General features: G+C 44.2%; 2 protein-coding genes and 1 long non-coding RNA gene across 4 annotated transcripts in view; 2 read left to right on the top strand and 1 right to left on the bottom strand.

Moving 5' to 3' along the window:
* Window positions 1–24,108, top strand: part of LOC130306975 (oocyte zinc finger protein XlCOF7.1-like) — a 308,614-nt gene that overhangs the window by 103,042 nt on the left and 181,464 nt on the right. The gene's annotated exons all lie outside the window — the stretch shown is intronic.
* LOC130298857 (uncharacterized) overlaps window positions 1–24,108 on the bottom strand; it is an 85,255-nt gene that overhangs the window by 54,724 nt on the left and 6,423 nt on the right. The gene's annotated exons all lie outside the window — the stretch shown is intronic.
* On the top strand, window positions 754–22,534 carry LOC130297566 (oocyte zinc finger protein XlCOF7.1-like). Of its 2 annotated transcripts, none has more exons than XM_056550175.1 (6): window positions 754–857; window positions 9,156–9,303; window positions 9,654–9,833; window positions 11,446–11,572; window positions 11,656–12,021; window positions 20,734–22,534. In XM_056550175.1, the coding sequence occupies exons 2-6, from the start codon at window positions 9,226–9,228 to the stop codon at window positions 22,191–22,193; spliced, it is 2,211 nt and encodes a 736-aa protein (XP_056406150.1). In that variant the 5' UTR covers window positions 754–857; window positions 9,156–9,225; the 3' UTR covers window positions 22,194–22,534. The 2 variants fall into 2 exon arrangements, with proteins under 2 accessions (XP_056406150.1, XP_056406142.1); XM_056550167.1 differs by having other exon boundaries at window positions 11,656–12,033.

Genomic DNA, 24,108 nt, shown 5'->3' with positions numbered 1-24,108 from the left:
AAATATTGTAAATAGTAATAATATAATTAAATAATTAATATAAAGTAAATATTAATATATATGATAAGAAATAGCTGGTAAAATAACAATTAAATATTAAAGAAGATATCCAGTGGTGAAAAACTTATCTAAGGATAGGGGATACGTTTCAGATCGCGGGGGGTCCGACCGCTGGGGCCCCGCGGGATCTCCTGTACAGGGCCCCGACAGCCTGCGGGAAGGGGGCGTGTTGACCACCGCACGAAGCAGTGGCTGACACGCCCCCTCAATACAACTCTATGGCAGAGCCGAAGCGCTGCCTTCGGCAATCTCCGGCTCTGCCATAGAGTTGTATTGAGGGGGCATGTTGGCCGCCACTTCGTGCGGTGGTCGACACCCGCTATCTGGCCAGCGAGCCTGGCCCCTGTACAGAGAGATCACGGGGGCCCCAGCTGTCGAACCCCCCTGCTATCTGAAACTTATCCCCTATCCTTAGGATAGGGGATAAGTTTTTCACCACTGGACTACCCCTTTAAGGGCTTCCCTTAATATGAGAGGGAGTTATGAGGTAAAAATAATATTTAGAGAAATGAAGAATAAATAAATTCTAGTATATATACTGCTGTGTCCTAAAAAGGACACAAGGGGGCAGTAGAATACCGTGTAAAAGGAGTTTTTAGTCAGGAAAAAGAGGACCGATAGCTAATACGCAGCTTGGCTGACGGAGCTCAGAGCGAGTGAGAGGAGAAGGGCGGGAACGGCTTCGTTGATGACCAACTAAGTCACGTGACACGGGAGAGGAGGGGGAAATGTTTGCTGCATCACAGGAATGTCGGCGCAGCAGCGCGAGACGGAGCTCAGGAGGAAAAATACCGGAGGTAATAATAAGATTAGATAGAAAGGATAAGGGTATAATCGGAAGAATATATAAATAAGTTCATCTTAGATAAGGGGAATTAAGATAAAGGTAAAAAATGAAGAAATGAGGAATATATGGAGATAAGAAGCAATAAGCATAGAAGAGGGAAACTATAAGTGTATATATGACAACACTGACAATATTGATAAAAACTGATTATATTTCAGACAATAAACAATATGAGGTAAAATTAACAGAGCATCAAATACTCATCTTAAGTTGCGAAGCAGCAGCAAAGAAAGAGGATTATTACTGTTACTCTACACCTTTTACTACCTGGACTCCTCTCTCATTGGCTAGTTGTTATGCCAGCAAGTTTGGTAGTCACTATACATGGAATGTTGAGGGATCCGTGCAATGTAAAGTATAGGACAGTGGTCTACAACCTGCGGACCTCGTCCGGGCATGCTGGGAGTTGTAGTTTTGCAACATCTGGGGGTCTGCAGGTTGAAGACCACTGGTATTGGAGGTTATACTCACATGTCCCTGCCGCTCCGGACCGTCACCGCTGCCCGGGATGTCGCCTTCCATCGCTTTCGCCGCGTCCCCGACGCTCCGGCAAGGCCTCTGCTTCCCCGGCATACTCGCTCTCCATCGCCGCCATCACGCCGCTATGCACGCCGCTCCTATTGGATGACGGGAGGGCGTGCACAGCGACGTGATGACGATGGAGAGCGCCGACGATGCAGGGGATCCTGAAGAGGACGCGCCGGAGCCCCGAAGACAGGTAGGTGATCTTCAGCGGAGCACACGGGGCACCGTAAACGGCTATCCGGTGGCAGTTGAAGCAGTCTGCGCTGCAGGATAGCTGTTTATGCGATGGCCCCGACATACAAAAGCATCGTATGTTGATGCTGCCTTCAACATGCGGTGGCCTCTGAGAGGCCATCATATGTTGAAATGATCGTATGTCGGGGTCATCGTAGGTCGGGGGTCACTGTACCTACATATCTATTTAGCTAAAGTTTTTCTTTTAATGTGTGAAAAAACTTTTTACTATTTTTGGCTGCTAAGCATGTCAGTAAAGAAGGAAATGCAATATAATGCGAGGCCTCCTGTCGGATATAAAATCATACTCTCTTTGGGAGATTACATTAACCCCTTAAAGACTGAGGGCGTGCCTGTACGCCCTGAGTCCGCTCCTGTTCTATAATGCGGTGCCGCGCGCTATTAACCCTTTAGAAGCGGCATTCAAAGTTGAACGCCGCGTCTAAAGTGAAAGTTAAACTTTGCTGGTTAGCTCAGAGGGCTGTTCGGGATCGCTGCGGTGATATCGCAGCATCCCGAACAGCTGTAAGACAGCAGGAGGGTCCCCTTACCTTCCTCCTGTTGTCCGATCGCCGAATGACAGCTTGGTGCCTGAGATCCAGGCATGAGCAGTCAAGCGGCAGAATCATTGATCAATGGTTTCCTATGAGAAACCATTGATCAGTGTAAAAGATCAGTGTGTGCAGTGTTATAGTCCCCTATGGGATAACAATGATCAGTGTAAGAGATCAGTGTGTGCAGTGTTATAGTCTCCTATGGGATAACAATGATCAATGTAAAAGATCAGTGTGTGCAGTGTTGTAGTCTCCTATGGGACCTATAACATTGCAAAAAAAAAGGTGTTAAAAAAAAGTGAACAAAGGTCATTTAACCCCTTCCCTAATAAAAGTTTGAATAACCCCCCTTTTCCCATTTAAAGAAAACAAAACTGTGTAAATAAAAATAAACATATGTGGTATCGCCGGGTGCGGAAATGTCCGAATTATAAAAATATATTGTTAATTAAACAGCACAGCCAATGGCGTATGCGCAAAAAAATTCCAAAGTCCAAAACAGCTTATTTTTGGTCACTTTTTATATCATGAAAACATTTATAAAAAGCGATCAAAAAGTCCGATCAATACAAAAATGATACCACTAAAAACTTCAGATCACGGCGCAAAAAATGAGCCCTCATACCGGCCCGTATGCAGAAAAATAAAAAAAGTTATAGGGGTCAGAATATGACAATTTTAAACATATACATTTTCCTGCATGTAGATATGATTTTTTCCAGAAGTACGACAAAATCCAACCTATATAAGTAGGGGATCATTTTAATCATATGGACCTACAGAATAATGATAAGGTGTCATTTTTACTCAAAAATGTACTGTGTAGAAACGGAAGCCCTCAAAAGTTACAAAATGGCGTTTTTTCTTCAATTTTGTCGCACAATGATTTTTTTCCTGTTTCGCCGTAGACTTTTGGGAAAAATGACTGATGTCATTACAAAGTAGAATTTGTGGCGCAAAAAATAAGCCATCATATGGATTTTTAGGTGCAAAATTGAAAGCGTTATGATTTTTTAAAGGTAAGGAGGAAAAAACGAAAGGGCAAAAATGGAAAAACGCTCACTCCTTAAGGGGTTTGTTCCAAACACTGAGCAGCGTTTAAAGGGGTACTCCAGTTCTCCATCGTTCTGAACAATTTGTTCAGAACGCTCAGAGCCGGAGGCCGTGATCGCGACGTCAAGGGCACGCCCCTTGTAACATCATGGCACGCCACCTCTAGACATGAACGGAGGGGGCGTGGCGTGACATCACGAGGAGCGTGGCCCTGACGCCACGACCACCGCCGCAGGAACCCGGCATTTGTTTAGAAGTTGTCTAGCAGCGGAGTGAAACGGAGTGAAAAGTGACAACTCTCCCAAACTTCTGGTTCCAGTGGTCCTGTCCTTTGGGAAGTCCAGTGTTCCTGTATCTGCTTTCCTGGATTCTGGCACTGCAGGGAATTTCGTGAGTCAAGCTCTAGTGTCTTAGTACCAGATACCTACCACTCTTCAGACGAATACCTACCACTCTTCTTCCTCTACCTAAACCTATTCAGTATGTGACTACTCCAATCAAGTTGCAAGTTGGGGTGCTTCACTCTGAGGAGATCCTCTTCTACGTTCTGCCTGACTCCATTGATTCTGTACTTCTCTGACTGCCCTGGCTTTGTCAGCATGCTCCTGTCCTGGATTGGAACACTGGGAGTATCCTTCATTGGGGACCTCAATGCCATGCTACCTGCCTGTCTGAGGTTCACCCAGACCCACCTCATTGACCTTATGATTGCCCGATTGGCTTACTCCCTGGGACTTCTCCCCCACAAGGAAGAGTCTACCCACTGTCTTTACCCGAGACTCAGTCTATGTCTGAATATGTTAAAGAAAACCTTGAGAGGGGCTTTATCCAAAAGTCCACTTCTCTGGCGGGAGCCATCTTCTTCCTCGTTGCAAAGAAAGATGGCTCTCTGCGACCATGCATAGACTATTGTGGACTAAATAAGATTACTGTAAAGAATAAATATCCTCTGCCACTAATCTCTGAACTCTTTGACCGCATTCGTGGCGCCTGGATCTTTACCAAGTTTTATCTGCGAGGGGCATATATAAACATCCGAATTTGTGAAGGAGATGAGTGGAAGACGGCTTTCAACACTCGTGATAGCCATTATGAATACTTGGTCATGCCCTTCGGCCTCTGTAATGCACCTGCAGTCTTCCAGGAATTTGTAAATGATATCTTCAGAGATCTGCTGTATTCCTGCGTAGTAGTGTACCTGGATGACATCTTAATCTACTCCCCTGACTTGTCCTCTCACAGAAAACAGGTGTGTCAAGTTCTACAGCGAGTGAGGGAGAATGGACTGTATGCTATATTTGAGAAATGTATCTTTGAACAGTATTCTTTGCCCTTCCTGGGATATATCTGGTTTTCAGATGGATCCAGACAAAGTTTCTTCTGTCCTGAATTGGTCTCATCCTCAGGGTCTCCGTGCAATCCAAAGATTCTTCGGTTTCGCCAACTTCTACAGGCAGTTCATCCCCAACTTCTCTTCTCTCACTGCTCCTATTTCTACACTGACTAAGAAGGGAGTGGATGCTAAAAATTGGACCTCTGAGGCCGAATCTGCCTTCTTGCAACTAAAATACTGTTTTGCTGCTTCACCTGTTCTTTATCATCCTGACACTTCCAAACAATTCTTCCTTGAAGTGGATACTTCTTCTGTTGGTGCTGAAGCAGTTCTGTTGCAGAAAGATCCTAAAGGAAAAGTTATCACTTGGGGTTTTTTCTCTAAAAAACTTTTCTCTTCCGCAGAGAGAAACTATACCATTGGCGATAGAGAGCCATTCGCTGTCAAGATGGCCTTAGAAGAATGGCGATATATTCTAGAAGGGGCGCTGTATCCGGTGGTAATCTATACTGACCACAAAAATCTTACTTATCTACAGTCTGCACAGCCTCTGAATCCTTGACAGGCCCGGTGGGCACTCTTCTTTGCCAGATTTAACTTCCTTCTGCATTTTAAGCCTGCAGACAAAAACGTGAAGGTGGATGCCCTTTCCCATTCTTTTGATTCCACAAACCAGTGTGAGGAACCTCAACACATCATGGATCCTGCACGGTTGGTGTCGGTGGCTTCTGTCCAAGTAAAGAGATATTCCTCCTGGAAAAATCTTTGTCCCATCAGCCAAGAGAAAGATGTTTTGGGGACATTCTTTCAAGCATGCCAGTCATCATGGGACGCGCAAGACTCTTGACCTTGTGAGTCGTCATTACTGGTGGCCCATTCTCCCTAAAGATGTTCGTGCTGTGCCCGCAACAAGGCTTCCAGAACCAAACCAGCTGGTCTACTTCAGCCTCTGCCCATTCCTGAAGTTCCTTGGCAACACATCGCTATGGACTTTTTTTTTTACTGATCTTCTGCTCTCTGCTGGCTGTTCTACTATCTGGGTGGTGGTCGACAGGTTTTCCAAGATGGCACATTTCATCCCACTTCCTGGACTACCATCTGCAAGTCATCTGGCTCATCTATTTGTGGAGCACATATTCCATTTGCATGGCCTACACCTGCATATTGTCTCTGACCGTGTAGTACAATTCACCTCCCATTTCTGGCGTGCCCTTTGTGGACTACTTGAAGTCAAACTGGATTTCTCTTCTGCATATCATCCACAGACCAATGGGCAAGTGGAACGTGTGAATCAGATCCTGAAGAATCATTACATCATACATTACGTCTCTGCATAGAATGATGACTGGTTTCATCTTTTGCCTTGGGCAGAATTCTCCATACTGGAGAGTCTACGGGGTCTTCTCCTTTCTACATTGTGTACAGCCTTCATCCTCCTGCTCCTTTGCCTATGTTGGCAAGTTCTGTGGTTCCCGCTGCTAATTCCTGCTTTATCCTCTGTTCCTGTTTTGCCTCTCCTGGATTGATTCGGACAGCCTGACCATTCTATTGCTGTTTGGAGCTGCTACTCCTCCAACACCTGAACACTTACAGCTCTACTACATCTTGCTGTTTCAGGTTCCCAGACCTGGTGCTCTCCAGCGCCATCTGGTGTCAGCCAGCTCCTCTGTGGTGATCTCTACTTCCAATTTCCTGATCTGCTAAAGCCAGCTGTCAAACGAGGCCGTTCAACCATCAGGATAGGTTAAAAGAACTCAGACACAGAGGGTTCACACCATGTGAAGCGTTACAATATATATAAGGTCTCTTCAGGTGCTGCTCTGGGCTGGTAACTTCCCCTGTTACTCTAACTATGTTTCTTTATGCACCTTTGTCTGTCTGTGCACATGTCCTGAGTTTGACCCTGGTTATCTGTCCTGTCTAGGTTATTGATATCTGGATTTTAGTACCTTGTCGGGTTTTAGTATTCTTTTATTGCATATATTTATTGTTCCTTTATTGTCCTTTATTGTTCCTTGTTTAGACCCGTGTTCAGATTGTATTCTGTTTTGTCAATCTTAGTCCGTGTTCACATTTTGCCTTCCGAAAGACCAATCAAATATTAACGAAAGATGAAGAAATTCGAACGTAGTCCTTATTTGGATTTGTAAACATTTAATCTGGACTATCGTCTTAGAATGGATCGACAATTTTTTCCGGTTATTGGCTTGCTCCGAATATTCAATAAACAATAACATTGGTACGAAAACGAGTTCATAATGAAACGGATTGCACATGTCTAGTCTCATAAATATCAAAATGGTGGGAGAACACCCCCCCCCCCCGTACCTAAAAAGCATGAACCACACTTCTACTGCACCAGAAGAAATGGCCACCACGCCCCCTCCCATAGACTGGCATTGAGGGGACATGGCGTCACGAGGGGTGTGGCTGTGACGTCATGACCCCTGCCCCCAGCGTTCTAAACAAATGCCGGTGTGAGGTGCAGAACTGCGCCCCGTGCCTTTTTATGCTGTACCCTCAGCTATTTGGAGAGTTCCAAACATACAGCGAGGGGAGGAGAAGGCAGGGATGGGCAGGACGCAGTACTGCACCTCCCTCAGAAACTCCGAACAGCTTAGGGGAGGGGCCAATGTAAAAATGCACGGGGCACAATTCTGCACCTCTGACCAGGTGCTGCACAGAGATCGTGGAGGTCCCAGCTGCGGGACCCCCACGATCAGACATCTTATCCCCTATTGGGGGTGCATGGTCGAAAGGGGGGGGGGGTGTTGATAACCTCCCAGTTTTCTCGCCACTGGCGGCTAGTGAGCAGCCTGGGGAACAAGGACAAGGTATATGTGCCTGCGCCCTGCAAGTTTTTTTAAGTGGCAAAAGAGCTAATAATTGCAGGGGTGAGGGTCAGAGCGAGACCTTGCCTTAGGAGGTGGCCTAAGTGGCCTAATGGAAGAGCCGCCTCTGGATGTTACAATCAGCGTGCCAGTCCCTGCTTCACTAAAAAATCATCCCAAGTCCAGCTAACAAATGTGCTGACAGAACACCTACAAGGGAAGTCTCACTGCATCTGTCCCTCTGCAGCTTCTATTGTGAGGGCAAATACGATAAGCAGGGCCAGTATTAGGTTAAGTGTGGCAAAATTAAAAGTGGGGCCCATTGGTCACTGTCAAAGATCACTAAAGATTATAAAAATTGTAGTCACATCATATATGTCAAAAGAAATAAAAAGCGGTATCAAAGTACAATGGTACCTATAAAAACTACAGATCCCACAGCTCAGCTACATGCACATTACAGATATACAGCTCTACTGTGTACACATACAGCTCAGCTACATGTACATTACACATATACAGCTCTACTGTGTACACATACAGCTCAGCTACATGCACATTACACATATACAGCTCTACTGTGTACACATACAGCTCAGCTACATGTACATTACACATATACAGCTCTACTGTGTACACATACAGCTCAGCTACATGTACATTACACATATACAGCTCTACTGTGTACACATACAGCTCAGCTACATGCACATTACACTTACAGCTCTACTGTGTACACATACAGCTCAGCTACATGCACATTACACATATACAGCTCTACTGTGTACACATACAGCTCAGCTACATGCACATTACACATATACAGCTCTACTGTGTACACATACAGCTCACCTACATGTACATTACACATATACAGCTCTACTGTGTACACATACAGCTCAGCTACATGTACATTACACATATACAGCTCTACTGTGTACACATACAGCTCAGCTACATGTACATTACACATATACAACTCTACTGTGTACACATACAGCTCAGCTACATGTACATTACACATATACAGCTCTACTGTGTACACATACAGCTCAGCTACATGTACATTACACATATACAACTCTACTGTGTACACATACAGCTCAGCTACATGTACATTACACATATACAGCGCTACTGTGTACACATACAGCTCAGCTACATGCACATTACACATATACAGCTCTACTGTGTACACATACAGCTCAGCTACATGCACATTACACATATACAGCTCTACTGTGTACACATACAGCTCAGCTACATGCACATTACACACAGCTCTGCTGCAGACATATATAACACACACATACACAGCTCTGCACCACGCACATCACACACACACAGCTCTGCTGCATACACATAACTTCAGCTCATCCAGCAGCGATCACAACCAGCACAGCAGAGTCCTGCATACACTGAGCAGATGAGCCTAGAGCAGCAGCCCCTGATCATGTGACTCCTCCTCCTCCATGTGACTGATCACATGATGGTGACATCATTACAGGTCCAGGAGCAGGTGGAGGTATATACAGTTGTGGTGACATCAGGAGCGCTGGGGGAGGGGACATTACTATTAACCCATTCAGGTCCACAAGGTTTTATGACTTAAGGAAGAAGATCACAAGATCCAGAACTTTCTGTGTATTTGTCTCTTTCTCTGTTGTTGTTTCTATTAGCAGCCGCCATTTCTCATCGTCTCCTCTTCTTCCCTTCAGGTTTCTCCAATCCAGGATCCTCTGCTGATATCTTCTATATAAGAGAATTCCCCTGGATGACCCATCAACCATGGAGAGAGACAGGAACAAGATGGCCGACAGGATAATAGACCTCACCCTACAGATACTCTTCCGGCTTACTGGAGAGGTGAGGGATTCTGGGAGTGATGTCACATGACCTCATTCTTATCTCTGTAATAACAGATGGATATGACTGGAGAGGTGAGGGATTCTGGGAGTGATGTCACATGACCTCATTCTTATCTCTGTAATAACAGATGGATATGACTGGAGAGGTGAGGGATTCTGGGAGTGATGTCACATGACCTCATTCTTATCTATGTAATAACAGATGGATATGACTGGAGAGGTGAGGGATTCTGGGAGTGATGTCACATGACCTCATTCTTATCTATGTAATAACAGATGGATATGACTGGAGAGGTGAGGGATTCTGGGAATGTATGTAGTGATATTAATGTGTTTCTCCATACACAGGATTACACAGTAGTGAAGAAGTCCTCTAGTGGGTGCTGTGGGGCCCCTGTGTGTGAAGGATGGGGAAGAACCCGGAGCCCAATCCCGGGGCCCCCACCTCACTCCCTGATACATGAGGAAATGGATGAACAGAAGATCCGAGAACTCATCAACAAGATGATGGAGCTGCTGACTGGAGAGGTGACCCTGCTGGGACATTATACAGTAATGGAGGGGTCTGGTGATGACTGGAGAGGTGACACTGCTGGGAATGCTGGGACATTATACAGTAATGGAGGGATCTGGTGATGACTGGAGAGGTGACACTGCTGGGACATTATACAGTAATGGAGGGGTCTGGTGATGACTGGAGAGGTGACCCTGCTGGGACATTATACAGTAATGGAGGGGTCTGGTGATGACTGGAGAGGTGACACTGCTGGGACATTATACAGTAATGGAGGGGTCTGGTGATGACTGGAGAGGTGACACTGCTGGGACATTATACAGTAATGGAGGGGTCTGGTGATGACTGGAGAGGTGACACTGCTGGGACATTATACAGTAATGGAGGGGTCTGGTGATGACTGGAGAGGTGACACTGCTGGGACATTATACAGTAATGGAGGGGTCTGGTGATGACTGGAGAGGTGACACTGCTGGGAATGCTGGGACATTATACAGTAATGGAGGGGTCTGGTGATGGCTGGAGAGGTGACACTGCTGGGACATTATACAGTAATGGAGGGGTCTGGTGATGGCTGGAGAGGTGACACTGCTGGGACATTATACAGTAATGGAGGGGTCTGGTGATGACTGGAGAGGTGACACTGCTGGGACATTATACAGTAATGGAGGGGTCTGGTGATGACTGGAGAGGTGACACTGCTGGGACATTATACAGTAATGGAGGGGTCTGGTGATGACTGGAGAGGTGACACTGCTGGGACATTATACAGTAATGGAGGGGTCTGGTGATGACTGGAGAGGTGACCCTGCTGGGAATGCTGGGACATTATACAGTAATGGAGGGGTCTGGTGATGACTGGAGAGGTGACACTGCTGGGACATTATACAGTAATAGAGGAGTCTTGTAATGACTGGAGAGGTGACACTGCTGGGACATTATACAGTAATGGAGGGGTCTGATGATGACTGGAGAGGTGACACTGCTAGGACGTTATACAGTAATGGAGGAGTCTGGTGATGACTGGAGAGGTGACACTGCTGGGACATTATACAGTAATGGAGGGGTCTGGTGATGACTGGAGAGGTGACACTGCTGGGACATTATACAGTAATGGAGGGGTCTGGTGATGACTGGAGAGGTGACACTGCTGGGACATTATACAGTAATGGAGGGGTCTGGTGATGACTGGAGAGGTGACACTGCTGGGAATGCTGGGACATTATACAGTAATGGAGGGGTCTGGTGATGACTGGAGAGGTGACACTGCTGGGACATTATACAGTAATGGAGGGGTCTGGTGATGACTGGAGAGGTGACACTGCTGGGAATGCTGGGACATTATACAGTAATGGAGGGGTCTGGTGATGACTGGAGAGGTGACACTGCTAGGACGTTATACAGTAATGGAGGAGTCTGGTGATGACTGGAGAGGTGACACTGCTGGGACATTATACAGTAATGGAGGGGTCTGGTGATGACTGGAGAGGTGACACTGCTGGGACATTATACAGTAATGGAGGGGTCTGGTGATGACTGGAGAGGTGACACTGTTGGGAATGCTGGGACATTATACAGTAACACCACTGGAGGGGTCGGGGTGATGACTGTATCATTGTGTGTCAGGTTCCTATAAGGTGTCAGGACGTGGCGGTCTATTTCTCCATGGAGGAGTGGGAGTATGTAGAAGGACACAAGGATCAGTACAAGGATCAGGTCATGATGGAGGATCAGCAGCCCCTCACATCACCAGGTAATAGACATGACTATATACACACGTCCTCTCATTATTTGTATGTAAATAATTAATTTAGCCTCTTTTTGTGTTCTCTACAGTCAGATCCAGTAAAAGAACAGCACCAGAGAGGTGTCCCTGTCCTCTTGAGGAGCAGTATATGGAGGACATTGCTACAGGGAAAGATCTGATCTATATTACTCCTACAGACACAAAGGAAGATGAAGAGACAGATGTGAGCAGTGATGAGCAGTATAAGGAGGACATTCCTACAGGGAAAGATCTGATCTATATTAATCCTACAGACATAAAGGAAGAAGATGAGACAGATGTGAGCAGTGATGAGCAGTATAAGGAGGACATTCCTACAGGGAAAGATCTGATCTATATTAATCCTACAGACATAATGGAAGAAGAAGAGACAGATGTGAGCAGTGATGAGCAGTATAAGGAGGACATTCCTACAGGTAACTGCCCAGGTGAGTAGTAACCACTAAATCCAGAGAAGTTTCACAGATTCTACTCAGTCATCAGCTGTAATAATTTTGTGTAGAGTTCTTTCATCTCTCTGTCCTGTCTCTTTTCTTCTGTATTTTCTCCCATTCAATTCAGCCAAATAATTAACTAAATATGGATGATCATGTGACCCAGTTATAGGAGATAACACACATTGTGCATTTATAATATGGATGTAGAATATAGTTGGGATATGGACATGAAATATACCTGCTGGATGGAAGGACTGCTGCATATGTCTCCACCATCCCAGTGGGACATTCCTGAAGATGAGGTGATGTCCGCCATCTTGGTTTGATGCTGTAAAGTATTTCACTATGACTGTGCTCAGCACCAAGCCAGGATGTGTATTACATATACTAATAACTAGCAGGGGTGCTGGGGGGAGGGGCTAGAAGGTAAGTGTGAGTGTGCATATAGTGTGAGTGTGTAAATAGTGTGAGTGTGCATATACACAGTGTTTATTATTAGGCAGGGGAATATTTTGACCATATCATCATTTTTATACATATTTTCCAATTTCAGGTTGTAAAAACCCAAATGCATAATGGATAGCAAATAGTCATCAGGGTCGTAAGAAACGTGTTGAGAAATAAAGACACAAATTATCTGCCAAAGATTTTAAGGGGATAATGTGGGAAAAAAAACCTTTTGCGGGCACTGTTCTTGGTTCCCATGAATTCAAGCCAGATGCTGAAGTATGGTTAAAGTGCTGCAGGGCACTATGTTTATTAAATGTTAAAACCAATTACGCGTTTCGGAGGGACAGACCTCCTTGCTCAGATTGGCATCCAAAGATTTAAAGGGGCACTCCGATGCTCCAGTGTTCTGATCATTTTGTTCAAAACGCTCAAAGCTGGAGGCTGTAATTGTGACGTCATGTCACGCCCCCTCATGATGTCACGTCACACCCCCTCTATTCTTGTATATGGGAGGGGGAGTATCAGCCGACACGTCACTACCACTGCTGCAGGAACCTGCCCTTTGTTTAGAATGCCGGATGTCGCCGATGATCACGGGGGGCCCCAGCAGAACCCCCCTGCGATCAGACATCTTATACCCTATCATTTGGATAGGGGATAAGATGTCTAGCAGCAGAGTACTCCTTTAAGAAGAATCAAATGTGAAGCCTCCAGGAACCCATTTTCAGTAAAATGGAGAGTTGGTCTTGTGTTTTTTCAATTCTGGCGCAGGCAGAATTTCTGGAGAACATCCCGACAAAACATGTCGGGTTTACAATAATAAAAATCAGGGCCAACATTAGAGAGGGATCTGGGGAAGCTGGAGGCTTGGGTACAGACGTGGCAAATGAAGTTTCATGTGGAAAAATGTAAGGTTATGCACTTGGGCCGTAAAAACAAAACATACAATTATGTGCCAAATAATAAGACATTAGGTAAAATTTCGACCGAAAAGGACTTGGGGGTACTGGTGGACAGTAAACTATACTTCAGTAATCAGTGTCAGGCAGCTTCTGCCAAGGCTAACAAAGTCATGTGATGTATGGAGAGGCTCAGGACAAGGACATAGTTATCTTTGTATAAATCATTAGTCAGACCACATATGGAGTATTGTGTCCAATTCTGGGCCCCTGTATATAAGAAGGACATGGCTGAACTGGAGAGGGTGCAGAGTAGGGCGACAAATAATGTATAATGGTATGGGGGATTACAGAACCAAGACAGGTTATCTCTTGGGGTTATTTAGTTTAGGGAAAAGACGTCTTAGGGGCGATCTGATCACAATGTACAAATATATGAATGGACAGTACAGAGATCTTTCTAGTGATCTTTTTTATACCTAGGCCGGTAACCATGACAAGTGGGCATCCTCTACATCTTGAGGAAAGAAGGTTTCACCATCATCACAGAGATTCTTTACTGTAAGAGCAGTGAGACTATGGAACTCTCTGCCACATGATGTTGTTATGTATGACTCAATAAAGAAGTTCAAGTGGGTCCTGGATGTTTTTCTAGAGAGTAATAACATTACAGGTTATGGATATTAGATTTATGGGGATAGGACATTGATCCAGGGATTTATTCTGATGCCATATTGGAGTCGGGAAGGAATTTTTCCTCTGTCCCAGGGTAATTGGCATCAGCCTCATTGTTTTTTTTCCTTCCTCTGGGTCAACACAGTAGGGTCTTAGGTTGAACTTGATGGAATCTTGTCTTTTTTCAACCTTACAAACTATATTGCTATGTTAACTTCGATTGCAATAAACTACAATATTGCTCATGAAAGGAAAGGAGGGAAGAGAGACCTTAAATAGGTGATGCAGATCAGGGATTGGAAGGGGAGATGAATCATAGGCCCCGGGCGGCTCCCACTGGATGCACCAGACACTGTTGCTGCCTGAGACATTGCAGAGGGAACAGTCCGGAGCCTGCAGCTTGGAGGAGGAGCCATCCTGGAAGTTCTGTCAAGGTAGGCAGCAGAATGCCCCCCCTCTTCTTGGTCGTGATGCATTGGGGGAACCTCTTGAGAAGATTCGGGACAGGTATATTCTCTGCAGGCTTCCCGGAACGTTCTTAAGGGCCGCAATTCTTTCAGTCCACAAGGAAATACCTCTTACCACCAACCACCTTGAAGTCGAGGATATTCTTCACTTCATATTCAGACTCTTCACCTGCAGGACCAGAAGTAGTAAGGTCTGGAGTATGAGTTCAGGACCAGCGGTTTCAGAAGACACACATGGAAGGAGTTGGGTACCCGGAGAGTAGGAGAAAGCCAGAGCTTGTAGGAGATGGGATTGATTCGTTCCAGGATCTCAAAGAGGCCCAGAAACTGGGAGGCAAACTTCTTACAGGGCACCTTCATGCGGATGTTCTGAGAGAAAGCTAGACATTGTCAACGGGAGAGGACTGATGAGGCAGTCTTCCCCTAGTGTCAACACTCCTCCTCATATGGGAAACCGCCTGAGAGAGAGAATCCTTTGTCGACCTCCAGATCATGGAGATGAAGTCCGTACATTATAAAGAATGGAGAAGAGCCTGTAGATTCTCCGGAATGGCTGTTATAGGAGAATTCCACTAAAGGCAGAAGCCGGACCCAGTCATCATGCTGTGCAGAGACAAAGTGACGGAAGTAGTTCTCCAAGATCTGTTTTTCTCGCTCAACTTAACCATTTGACTGAAAATGGAGACCAGAGGCGAAATCCAACTTGACTTCAAGTAGCCCACAGAGAGCTCGCAAGAATCTGGAAGTGAACTGTACTCCGCAAAAAGATACAGTGTGCAGAGGTAGACAATGAGGATGTAGGACGTGTTCCATAAACAGACAGACCAATCAACTAGCAGAAGGCCGTCCAGGAAGGGGAAACAAAATGTGCCATTTTTGAAAATCTGTCTGCCACTACCCAGATTACAGAACAGCCAGTAGAGGAAGGAAGATCCGTAATGTCCATCACTGTGTCCTGCCACAGAACTTGAGGAATGGGTAAAGGCAGTAACAACCCAGCAGGCTTGGTTCAGGAGGCTTTATTACAAGCACAGGAGGTGCAGGCCGACACAAACTCTCGGACATCCTTAGACATGGTAGGCCACCAGTAGTGACGGGACGAAGGGGCAAAGGAACGGGAGAGTGCGTCTGCCTTCACATTCTTATCTCTCTGGGCAGAAATGCAGGAGAATATTAAACCTGGCAAAGAAAAGGGCCCATGGGGCCTGACGAGGATTTAGTCGCTGTGCAGACTGTAGATACGTTAGGTTCTTATGGTCAGTGTATATCACCACTGGATTCAGAACCCCCTCCAGGAGGTATCTCCATTCCTCCAAGGCCAAATTGAGAGGAAGCAGCTCTCTTGGTATTGTTCCTGTCCGCAGATGAATACATGAGATAACCTCCCTTTAGAGTTCTTCTGCAACAGGATGGCACCTGCTCCAATAGATAAAGCGTCAACTTCAAGAAAGAACTGTTTGGAGGTATCTGGATGATTGAAGAACTAGAGAGGCAGCAAAGCAGTCCTTGAGATGCTAGAAATCTGACTCTGCTTCAGGGGTCCACTTCTTCACATCCTTCCCTTTCTTCATCAGAGCAGAAATAGGAGCTGTGAGGAAAGAGACGTTTGGGGTGAACTGTCTATAGAAATTGGCAAACCCCAGAACCTTTGAAAGGCATGGAACCCCCGTGGACGAGGCCAGTTCAGGACGGCTAATACCTTGTCGGGGTCCATTTGCGGCCAGAACAGGAGACAATGTATCCCAAGAAGGGTAATGAGGACTGCTCAAAGACACACTTTTCCATCTTAACGTACAGTCCATTCTCCTATAATCGTCTTAAGACAAGGCGCACTTGCTTTCGGTGAGTGGACAAGTCGGGGGAGTAGATGAGAATATCATCCAGATAAACCACTACACAGGTCAAAGGAACAAGCCGAAAGGAATAACCAGGTACTCGTAGTGACCATCACAGGTGTTGAAAGCCTTCCTCCACTCATCACCTTCACGGATGTGGATCAGGTTATACACTCCTGAGATCATAAGATTGTTCCTATATGTAACATTTTGGGCAAGATATTGCAGAAAAAGACCCCTTTAACCTGTTCAGGACAAAGGGTGGTACAGGTATGCCCTTGCATCCATGTACTTAACCCTTTAAGGATCAGGCGTTTTTCGTTTTTTGCACTTTCTTTTTTTCCTTCTTACCTTTAAAGAATCATAACTCTTTCAATTTTGCACCAAAAAATCTGTATTATGGCTTATTTTTTGCACCACCAATTCTACTTTGTAATAACATCAGTCATTGTACCCAAAAATCTACGGCGAAACGGAAAAAAATAATAATTGAGCGACAAAATTGGAAAAAAAATGACATTTTGTAACTTTTGGGGGCTTCCGTTTCTACGTACTACATTTTTCGTTAAAAATGACACCTTTTTATTTATTCTCTAGGTCCATATGGTTAAAATAATACCCTACTTATATAGGTTTGATTTTGTATTACTACTGAAAAAAAATCATAACTACATGCAGGAAAATGTATACGTTAAAAATTGTCATTTTCTGAGCCCTATAACTTTTTTATTTTTCCTTGTTCAGGATGCTATGAGGGCTCATTTTTTGCGCCATGATCTGAAGTTTTTGTTGGTTCCATTATTGCATTGATCGGACTTATTGATCGCTTTTTATTAATCTTTTCATGATATAAAAAGTGACCAAAAATACGCTATTTTGGACTTTGGAATTTTTTTGCGCGTACGCCATTGAACGTGCGTTTTAAAAAGTGGTATATTTTTATAATTCGGACATTTCCGCACACGGCGATACCACATATGTTTATTTTTATTTACACTGTTTTTTTTTTATTCTTGGAAATGCCGGGGGAGTCAAACTTTTATTAGGGGAAGGGATCATTGAAAGGCTTAATGATTTTTTTTACACTTTTCTTATGCAGTATTATAGCTCCTATAGGGGGGGCTATAACATTGTATGTACTGATCTTTACCACTGATTGATGCATCTCCATAGGAATAGATCAATCAGTGTTTTCGGCGATTGATTGCTCAAGCCTGGATCTCAGGCTTGAAGCATTCATTCGGCGATTGGACTGCAGGAAGGAAGGTAAGAGACCTCCTCCTGTGCTACAACTATTCGGGATGCCGCGATTAAAAAAAAGTATACCACCGGAGTACCCTTTAAGGACCAGTCTCTTTACTGGGGTTTAACCCCTTAAGGACCAGGTCCATTTTTGCCTTAAAGGGGTACTCCGCCCCTTAACATCTTATCCCCTATCCAAAGGATAGGGGATAAGATTTCAGATAGCCACGGTCCCGCTGCTGGGGACCCCCAGGATTGCCGCTGCGGCACTGCGCTATCATTACTGCACAGAGCGAGTTCGCTCTGCACGTAATGACGGGCAATACAGGGGCCGGAGCATCGTTACGTCATGGCTCCGCCCCTCATGACGTCACGCCCCACCCCCTCAATACTAGTCTATGGGAGGGGGCGTGGCGGTCGTCACGCCCCCTGCCATAGACTTGCATTAAGGGGACGGGCCGTGATGTCACGAGGGGGCGGAGCCATGACGTCACGCTGCTCCATCCCCTGTATCGCCCGTCATTACGCACAGTGTCGCAGCGGCAATCCCGGGGGTCCCCAATAGCGGGACCGTGGCGATCTGACATCTTATCCCCTATCCTTTGGATAGGGGATAAGATGCTAGGGGCGGAGTACCCCTTTAAGGACCAGGCCAATTTTATTTTTGCATTTTCGTTTTTTCCTCCTCGCCTTCTAATAATCATAACTCTTTTATATTTCCATCCACAGACCCATATGAGGACTTGTTTTTTGCATCACCAATTGTACTTTGTAATGACATCACTTATTTTACCATAAAATGTACGGCGCAACCAAACAAATATTATTTATGTGGGAAAATTGAAAAGAAAACCGCAATTTAGCAAATTTTGGAAGGTTTTGTTTTCACGCTGTACACTTTCCGGTAAAAATGAAGTTTTCTTTATTCTGTGGGTCAATATGATTAAAATGATCCCCATGTTATATGCTTTTCTATAATTGTACGATCTCAGACCAGAGCAGAAGACCCCGGGAGACGGCTGGAGCAAGGTGTGGGGACCTCCAGCCGCCATGCTGGATGATCGGATGCCCGCGGCAGTGCTGCGGGCGATCCGATCATCCATTCAAAGTACCGCAATGCTGCAGATGCCGTGATCTGTATTGATCACGGCATCTGAGGGGTTAATGGTGGACATCCGCGCGATCGTGGATGTCCGCCATTACCGGTGGGTCCCTGGCTGCTGATTGCAGCCGGGACCTGCCGGGCATGACGCAAGCACTGCTCCGGTGCTCGAGATCATGGCGGCGCGTAAATGTACGTCATGGTGCGCTAAGTACCAGGTCACCATGACGTACATTTACGTCCATTGTCGTTAAGGGGTTGAACCATTCTCACGAGTGGAGAACGCTTTAAACCCAGTGGGCCCCGGTTGCTATAGGCAGCCAGGACCCACAATTAAGGCCGGGCACCGCCGATCGGGCCAATGCCCAGCATTTACAGGAGTACTCCACCCCTATATATGTTATCCCATATTCAAAGGATAGCAAGAGGATAACATGTCTGATCGCGGGGGATCCGGCTGCAGAGGCCCCCCGTGATCTCCTGGCCTGGGGCTTTCGTGATCGTGACGTCACGCCACGGCTGATACACAGCCGTCATGCCTCCTCCCATAGGCATGACTGGAGGGGGCATGGCAGTGGGGTTTGCCAGTCATCTAGGACTGCACGGAGTTCGCTCCTTGCACAGGATGACTGGGAACCGCTGCAGAGATCGCGGTGGTCCGGCCACTGGGGACCCCCCCATGTCTAGCAGCGGAATACCCCTTTAACCCTTTTGGGCGCGATCAAAGTTGATAGAGGTGTTTAATATGCAGGGTTAACAGTGCCAGTTGCTCAGTGGAGCTGATCGGGACATCCACGGCGAAATCTCAGGTCCCGATCAACTGAGTGGGTGCAATCCAATTGTAGTTTTGCTGCTTCAGGATGCTTCAGCAGGCTGGAGCAGCAGAGCACAGTTAACACTGATCAATGCTATGCTATGGCATAGCATTAAACAGTATATGCAATCAGAAGATCACATGGTATAGCCCCTATGGGGATTAAAATAAAATAAAAGTGAATCAACCCCTTCCTAGTAAAAGTTTGAATCCACCCCCATTTTTCCATTTTTTTTTTAAAACAAAATAATGTAATAAAAAAATGAACATATGTGGTATAGCCGTGTGTGTAAATGTCCAAACTATTAAAATATAAGGTTAGTTAAACCACAGTCAATGGCGTACACGTAAAAAAATACCAAAGTCCAAAATTGCTAATTTTTGGTCACTTTGTATACCCCCCAAAAAATGTATAAAAAGCGATCAAAAAATTCCATCAAAACAAAAATGGTACTGATAAAAACTACAGCTTACGGCTTAAAAAAGACCCTCATACCACCCCGTATACGGAAAAATAAAAAAGTTATAGGGGTCAGAAAATGACCATTTTCAACATGCTAATTTTCGTACAAATAGTCATATTTTTTTTAGAAGAATCAAAACAAAAAATAACCTATATAAGTTGGGTATCCTTGTAATTGTATAGACCTACAGAATGAAGATAATTTTACCGAAAAAAAAGGCAACTGTGTTGAATTGGAAGGCGCCAAAAGTTACAAAATGTCTTATTTTTTTCAATTTTGCCCCCGCAAAGATTTTTTTATTTTTTTTTCTGTAGGATTTGTTATGAATGATAATATAAATGATTGATGTCATTACAAAGTACAATTGGTGATGCAAAAAACAAGCCTTTATATGGGTCTGTAGGTGCAAAATTGAAAACGTTATGATTTTTAGAAGGAGAGGAGAAAAAAAACGAAAGTGCAAAAATGAAAACTGTCCTGCTCCTTAAGGTCAAAATAAACTTCGTCCTTAAGGGGTTAATGTGCCGATTTACAGCAGTTTTTGTTTTGTTTTCTGGTTTATTTTATATTAATATGAATTTTATTGTTACGAAGTAAAATTGAATCCGCAAAGAAAAAACATAATACGAATCTATAGATGGAAAAATAAAATGTTATGTCTATTAGAGAAAGATAAGGAAAAAACTAAAATGCTGGTTGGTAAGGGGTTAATACTCAAATAAAATCTGTGTTATTCTCTGCAGATTCTTGTACCAGGAGATCAGAGGAGAATCTTATATCTTCAGATTATAAAGCAGATGATGATATCACACAAGATACATATGAAGAACATTCCATTATCCCAGATACACCCTCAGCCCTTCACAGCCAAGATCTGTCATCTCATCCTTATATACAGGTCCTGTCTTCTCAGTCATCACAGGATGTTAAGCAAAATAAGAAAAAGCCATTCTTATGTTTAGAATGTGGGAAATATTTTATTTACAAATCACATCTTATTACGCATCAAAGAATTCACACAGGGGAGAAGCCGTTTTCATGTTCCGAATGTGGAAAAAGTTTCTCTGACAAATCAAATTTTGTTCAACATCAAAGAACTCACACAGGAGAGTCTTCTCATTCATCACAGACTAATGAGCAAAATAAATGTTACAGAAGGGGCGTTGGACATCAAAGAGATCATACAAGAAAGAAACCATATTTATGCTCAGAATGTGGGAAATGTTTTACTCAGAAATCAGGGTTTGTAATACATCAAAGAATTCACACAGGAGAGAAGCCATTTTCATGTTCAGAATGTGAGAAATGTTTTGCTCGGAAACCATATCTTGTTCAACATCAAAGAACTCACACAGGGGAGAAGCCATTTTTATGTTCAGAATGTGAGAAATGTTTTACTGTTAAAGCAAATCTTCTCAGACATCAAAGAACTCACACAGGAGAGAAGCAGTATTCATGTCCAGAATGTAGAAAATGTTTTGCTCATAAATCAGATCTTATTAGACATCAAAGAACTCACACAGGAAAGAAGCCATTTTCATGTTCAGAATGTGGAAAATGTTTTACTCAGGAATCGGATATTATTAGACATCAAAGAACACACACAGGGGAGAAGCCATTTTCATGTTCCCAATGTGGCAAACATTTTTCTGAAAAATCATATCTTGTTAAACATAACAAAAATCACACAGGAGAGAAGCCATTTTCATGTGTAGAATGTGGGAAATGTTATATTAAGAAATTTGATTTAATTCAACATCAAAGAACTCACACAGGAGAGAAACCATTTTCATGTTCAAAATGTGAGAAATGTTTTACTTATAAATCACAACTTATTATACATCAAAGAACTCACACAGGGGAGGAGAAGCCATTTTCATGTGTAGAATGTGGGAAATGTTATATTCAGAAATTAAAATTAATTAATCATCAAAGAACTCACACAGGAGAGAAACAATTTTCATGTTCAAAATGTGAAAAATGTTTTATTTATAAAACAGATCTTATTAGACATCAAAGAACTCACACTGGGGAGAAGCCATTTTCATGTTCCGAATGTGAAAAAAGTTTTACTGACAAATCAAATCTTATTAAACATAAAAAAATTCACACAGGAGAGAAACCATATTCATGTTCAGAGTGTGGGAAAGGTTTTACTCAGAAATCAGCTCTTATAAAACATCATCAGAGCATTCACACATGAGAGAAGCCATATTCATGTTCAGAATGTGGGAAATGTACTCAGAAATCAGATCTTATTGAACATCAAAGAACTCACATGTGGAAAAGTTCTACTGACAAATAGGGCTGAAACCACTAATCGATTAATCGGCAACTAATCGATAATGAAAATAATCAACTATATTTATAATCAATTTATCGGTTGGTCGATAAGTTGGTACATTTTTGTTGATACTTGCATCATTTCTTTGTGAAAAAATCCCAAATTTCATGAAAAACTTTAAACATTAGCATTTTTTTAAATTTGCTATTCTCTGCTTGTAAGAAAAATGAACATGACAAATAAATTATATATTGATTCACATATACATTGTCTATCTTATGTTGGCATCATATAGTGCGCATGTTTATTTTTTTTGTTTACTGTGTTTTTATTTAAGAATTTCGTATAAATATAAGCGAGTACAAAATTATGAAAAAGAGTAATAGCATCATAGCAAAACCTGAGGAACTACACAGTCACGACTGTGGGGAATTGGGTCATAACATTAGAAAACTCAACAGAAGGGCGGTACTTCCCACTAATAGTATGATCCTAGCACATCGAACCTGGCGAGGCAACTAAGGTCAAGTAACACAAAGTGAACGACACAAAATACAAAAAATAGACAAAACACAACAGAGAGGGGAGGAAAGAGGGAGTACAGGTCAGGGGGGATCTCCATCAAAGAAGCGGTCCCATGGGTCCCAGATGTCAGAGAATGCTGCACCTGTATTGTTCTGGGAGGCTGTGAGTGATTCCAGGGATCGGATCTCCTGTATACGGGCCTGGAGGTCGTGCATTGACGGAGGAGCAGTTTGCTTCCAAAATTTCATTATTGGTGCCTTAGCAGCCAGGAAAATATGTAGGGGACGTGTGATTTGTTTCTTGCCCTGGAAGGGGGGAGAGGTAGAGATGCAAGAGAGAGACTGGGGGATTCAGGAGTACAGAGGTTGCAGAAGTGTCCAAGAGCAGGCGATCAATCTCAGACCAAAACCCAGTAATCAAGGGACAGAACCAAAAAATATGGTAGGTGGACCACACTCCACCCTTCAACACCAGCATTGCAGGGAGATGTCAGGATTCGATTTATGGAGTAGTTCAGGGGTATGATAACCGCCATGAATAATTTGTATTAGGTTTCCTTATAGGAAGTACAGATAGAAGCGAACATCCCAAGTGGAATGGAATTAAAATTATTAGACTCCCGATCTGCCACAGAGAGAACAGTCGGAGAGGAAGGATTGTAAAGCCGCACCACGCTCAGCCGGGTCAGATGGGAGGGAATATAATTTAGAGTAGTAATTTAAATGATAACTAAGACATCCTGAGGTATCTTTCAATGCAGAGGGAGACAATGCGCTCCCAGAGACTGCAAGCAAGGTGTGGGCCTTGTTACCCGTTTCGTAACACTGCTGTTTAGAATAGAGCGGTAGTTGCTCCACCTTCCGGAGAGTGAAGTATCCCAGGCGAGTCCCAGCCGCTACCAGCTTCCTCAGCGGTGAAAGAGAAAGGGCAGGGATCATAGCCACCTCCTGTGTCCCTATCTCCAACTTAAGCTCCCAGGCCCGGACAAGAGCGACTTCAATGGGGAGGCCAGAGTGATACAGTGGCCCCAGACCACCACATTATGGGCTTCCCAGATGGTAGGCAGGGAAGTAACAGTGCCGTCATAGGGGGTAAAATACTTGCAGATACAGGACTGGATCAATTCCCAGGAAGGCAGTAATTTGAGGCAAGACTCATTCAGGCACCTTCCTAAGGGAGAGGATAGCAAGGAGGAGACAACCACCAGGCCATGGTCCAACCAGAAGATCGGATCCATGAAGGCACTGGAGAGCATGTGGACATTACCAAAAAAGTAATGGTCACGTCTGAGCAAGGAAATTTCCCCGCT

The sequence above is a fragment of the Hyla sarda genome, chromosome 1, assembly GCF_029499605.1.
Source record: "Hyla sarda isolate aHylSar1 chromosome 1, aHylSar1.hap1, whole genome shotgun sequence".
Taxonomy (NCBI): domain Eukaryota; kingdom Metazoa; phylum Chordata; class Amphibia; order Anura; family Hylidae; genus Hyla; species Hyla sarda.
Note: the sequence above shows the minus strand (reverse complement) of the source record. Positions and strands in the feature narration are given on the sequence as shown.

Coding starts and splice junctions, on each gene's coding strand:
- LOC130297566 (XM_056550167.1), top strand. CDS start 9,226: ATGGAGAGAGACAGGAACAAGATGGCCGACAGGATAATAGACCTCACC. Junction 9,304..9,653: donor TCTTCCGGCTTACTGGAGAG/GTGAGGGATTCT, acceptor CTCCATACACAG/GATTACACAGTAGTGAAGAA. Junction 11,573..11,655: donor GCAGCCCCTCACATCACCAG/GTAATAGACATG, acceptor TGTTCTCTACAG/TCAGATCCAGTAAAAGAACA.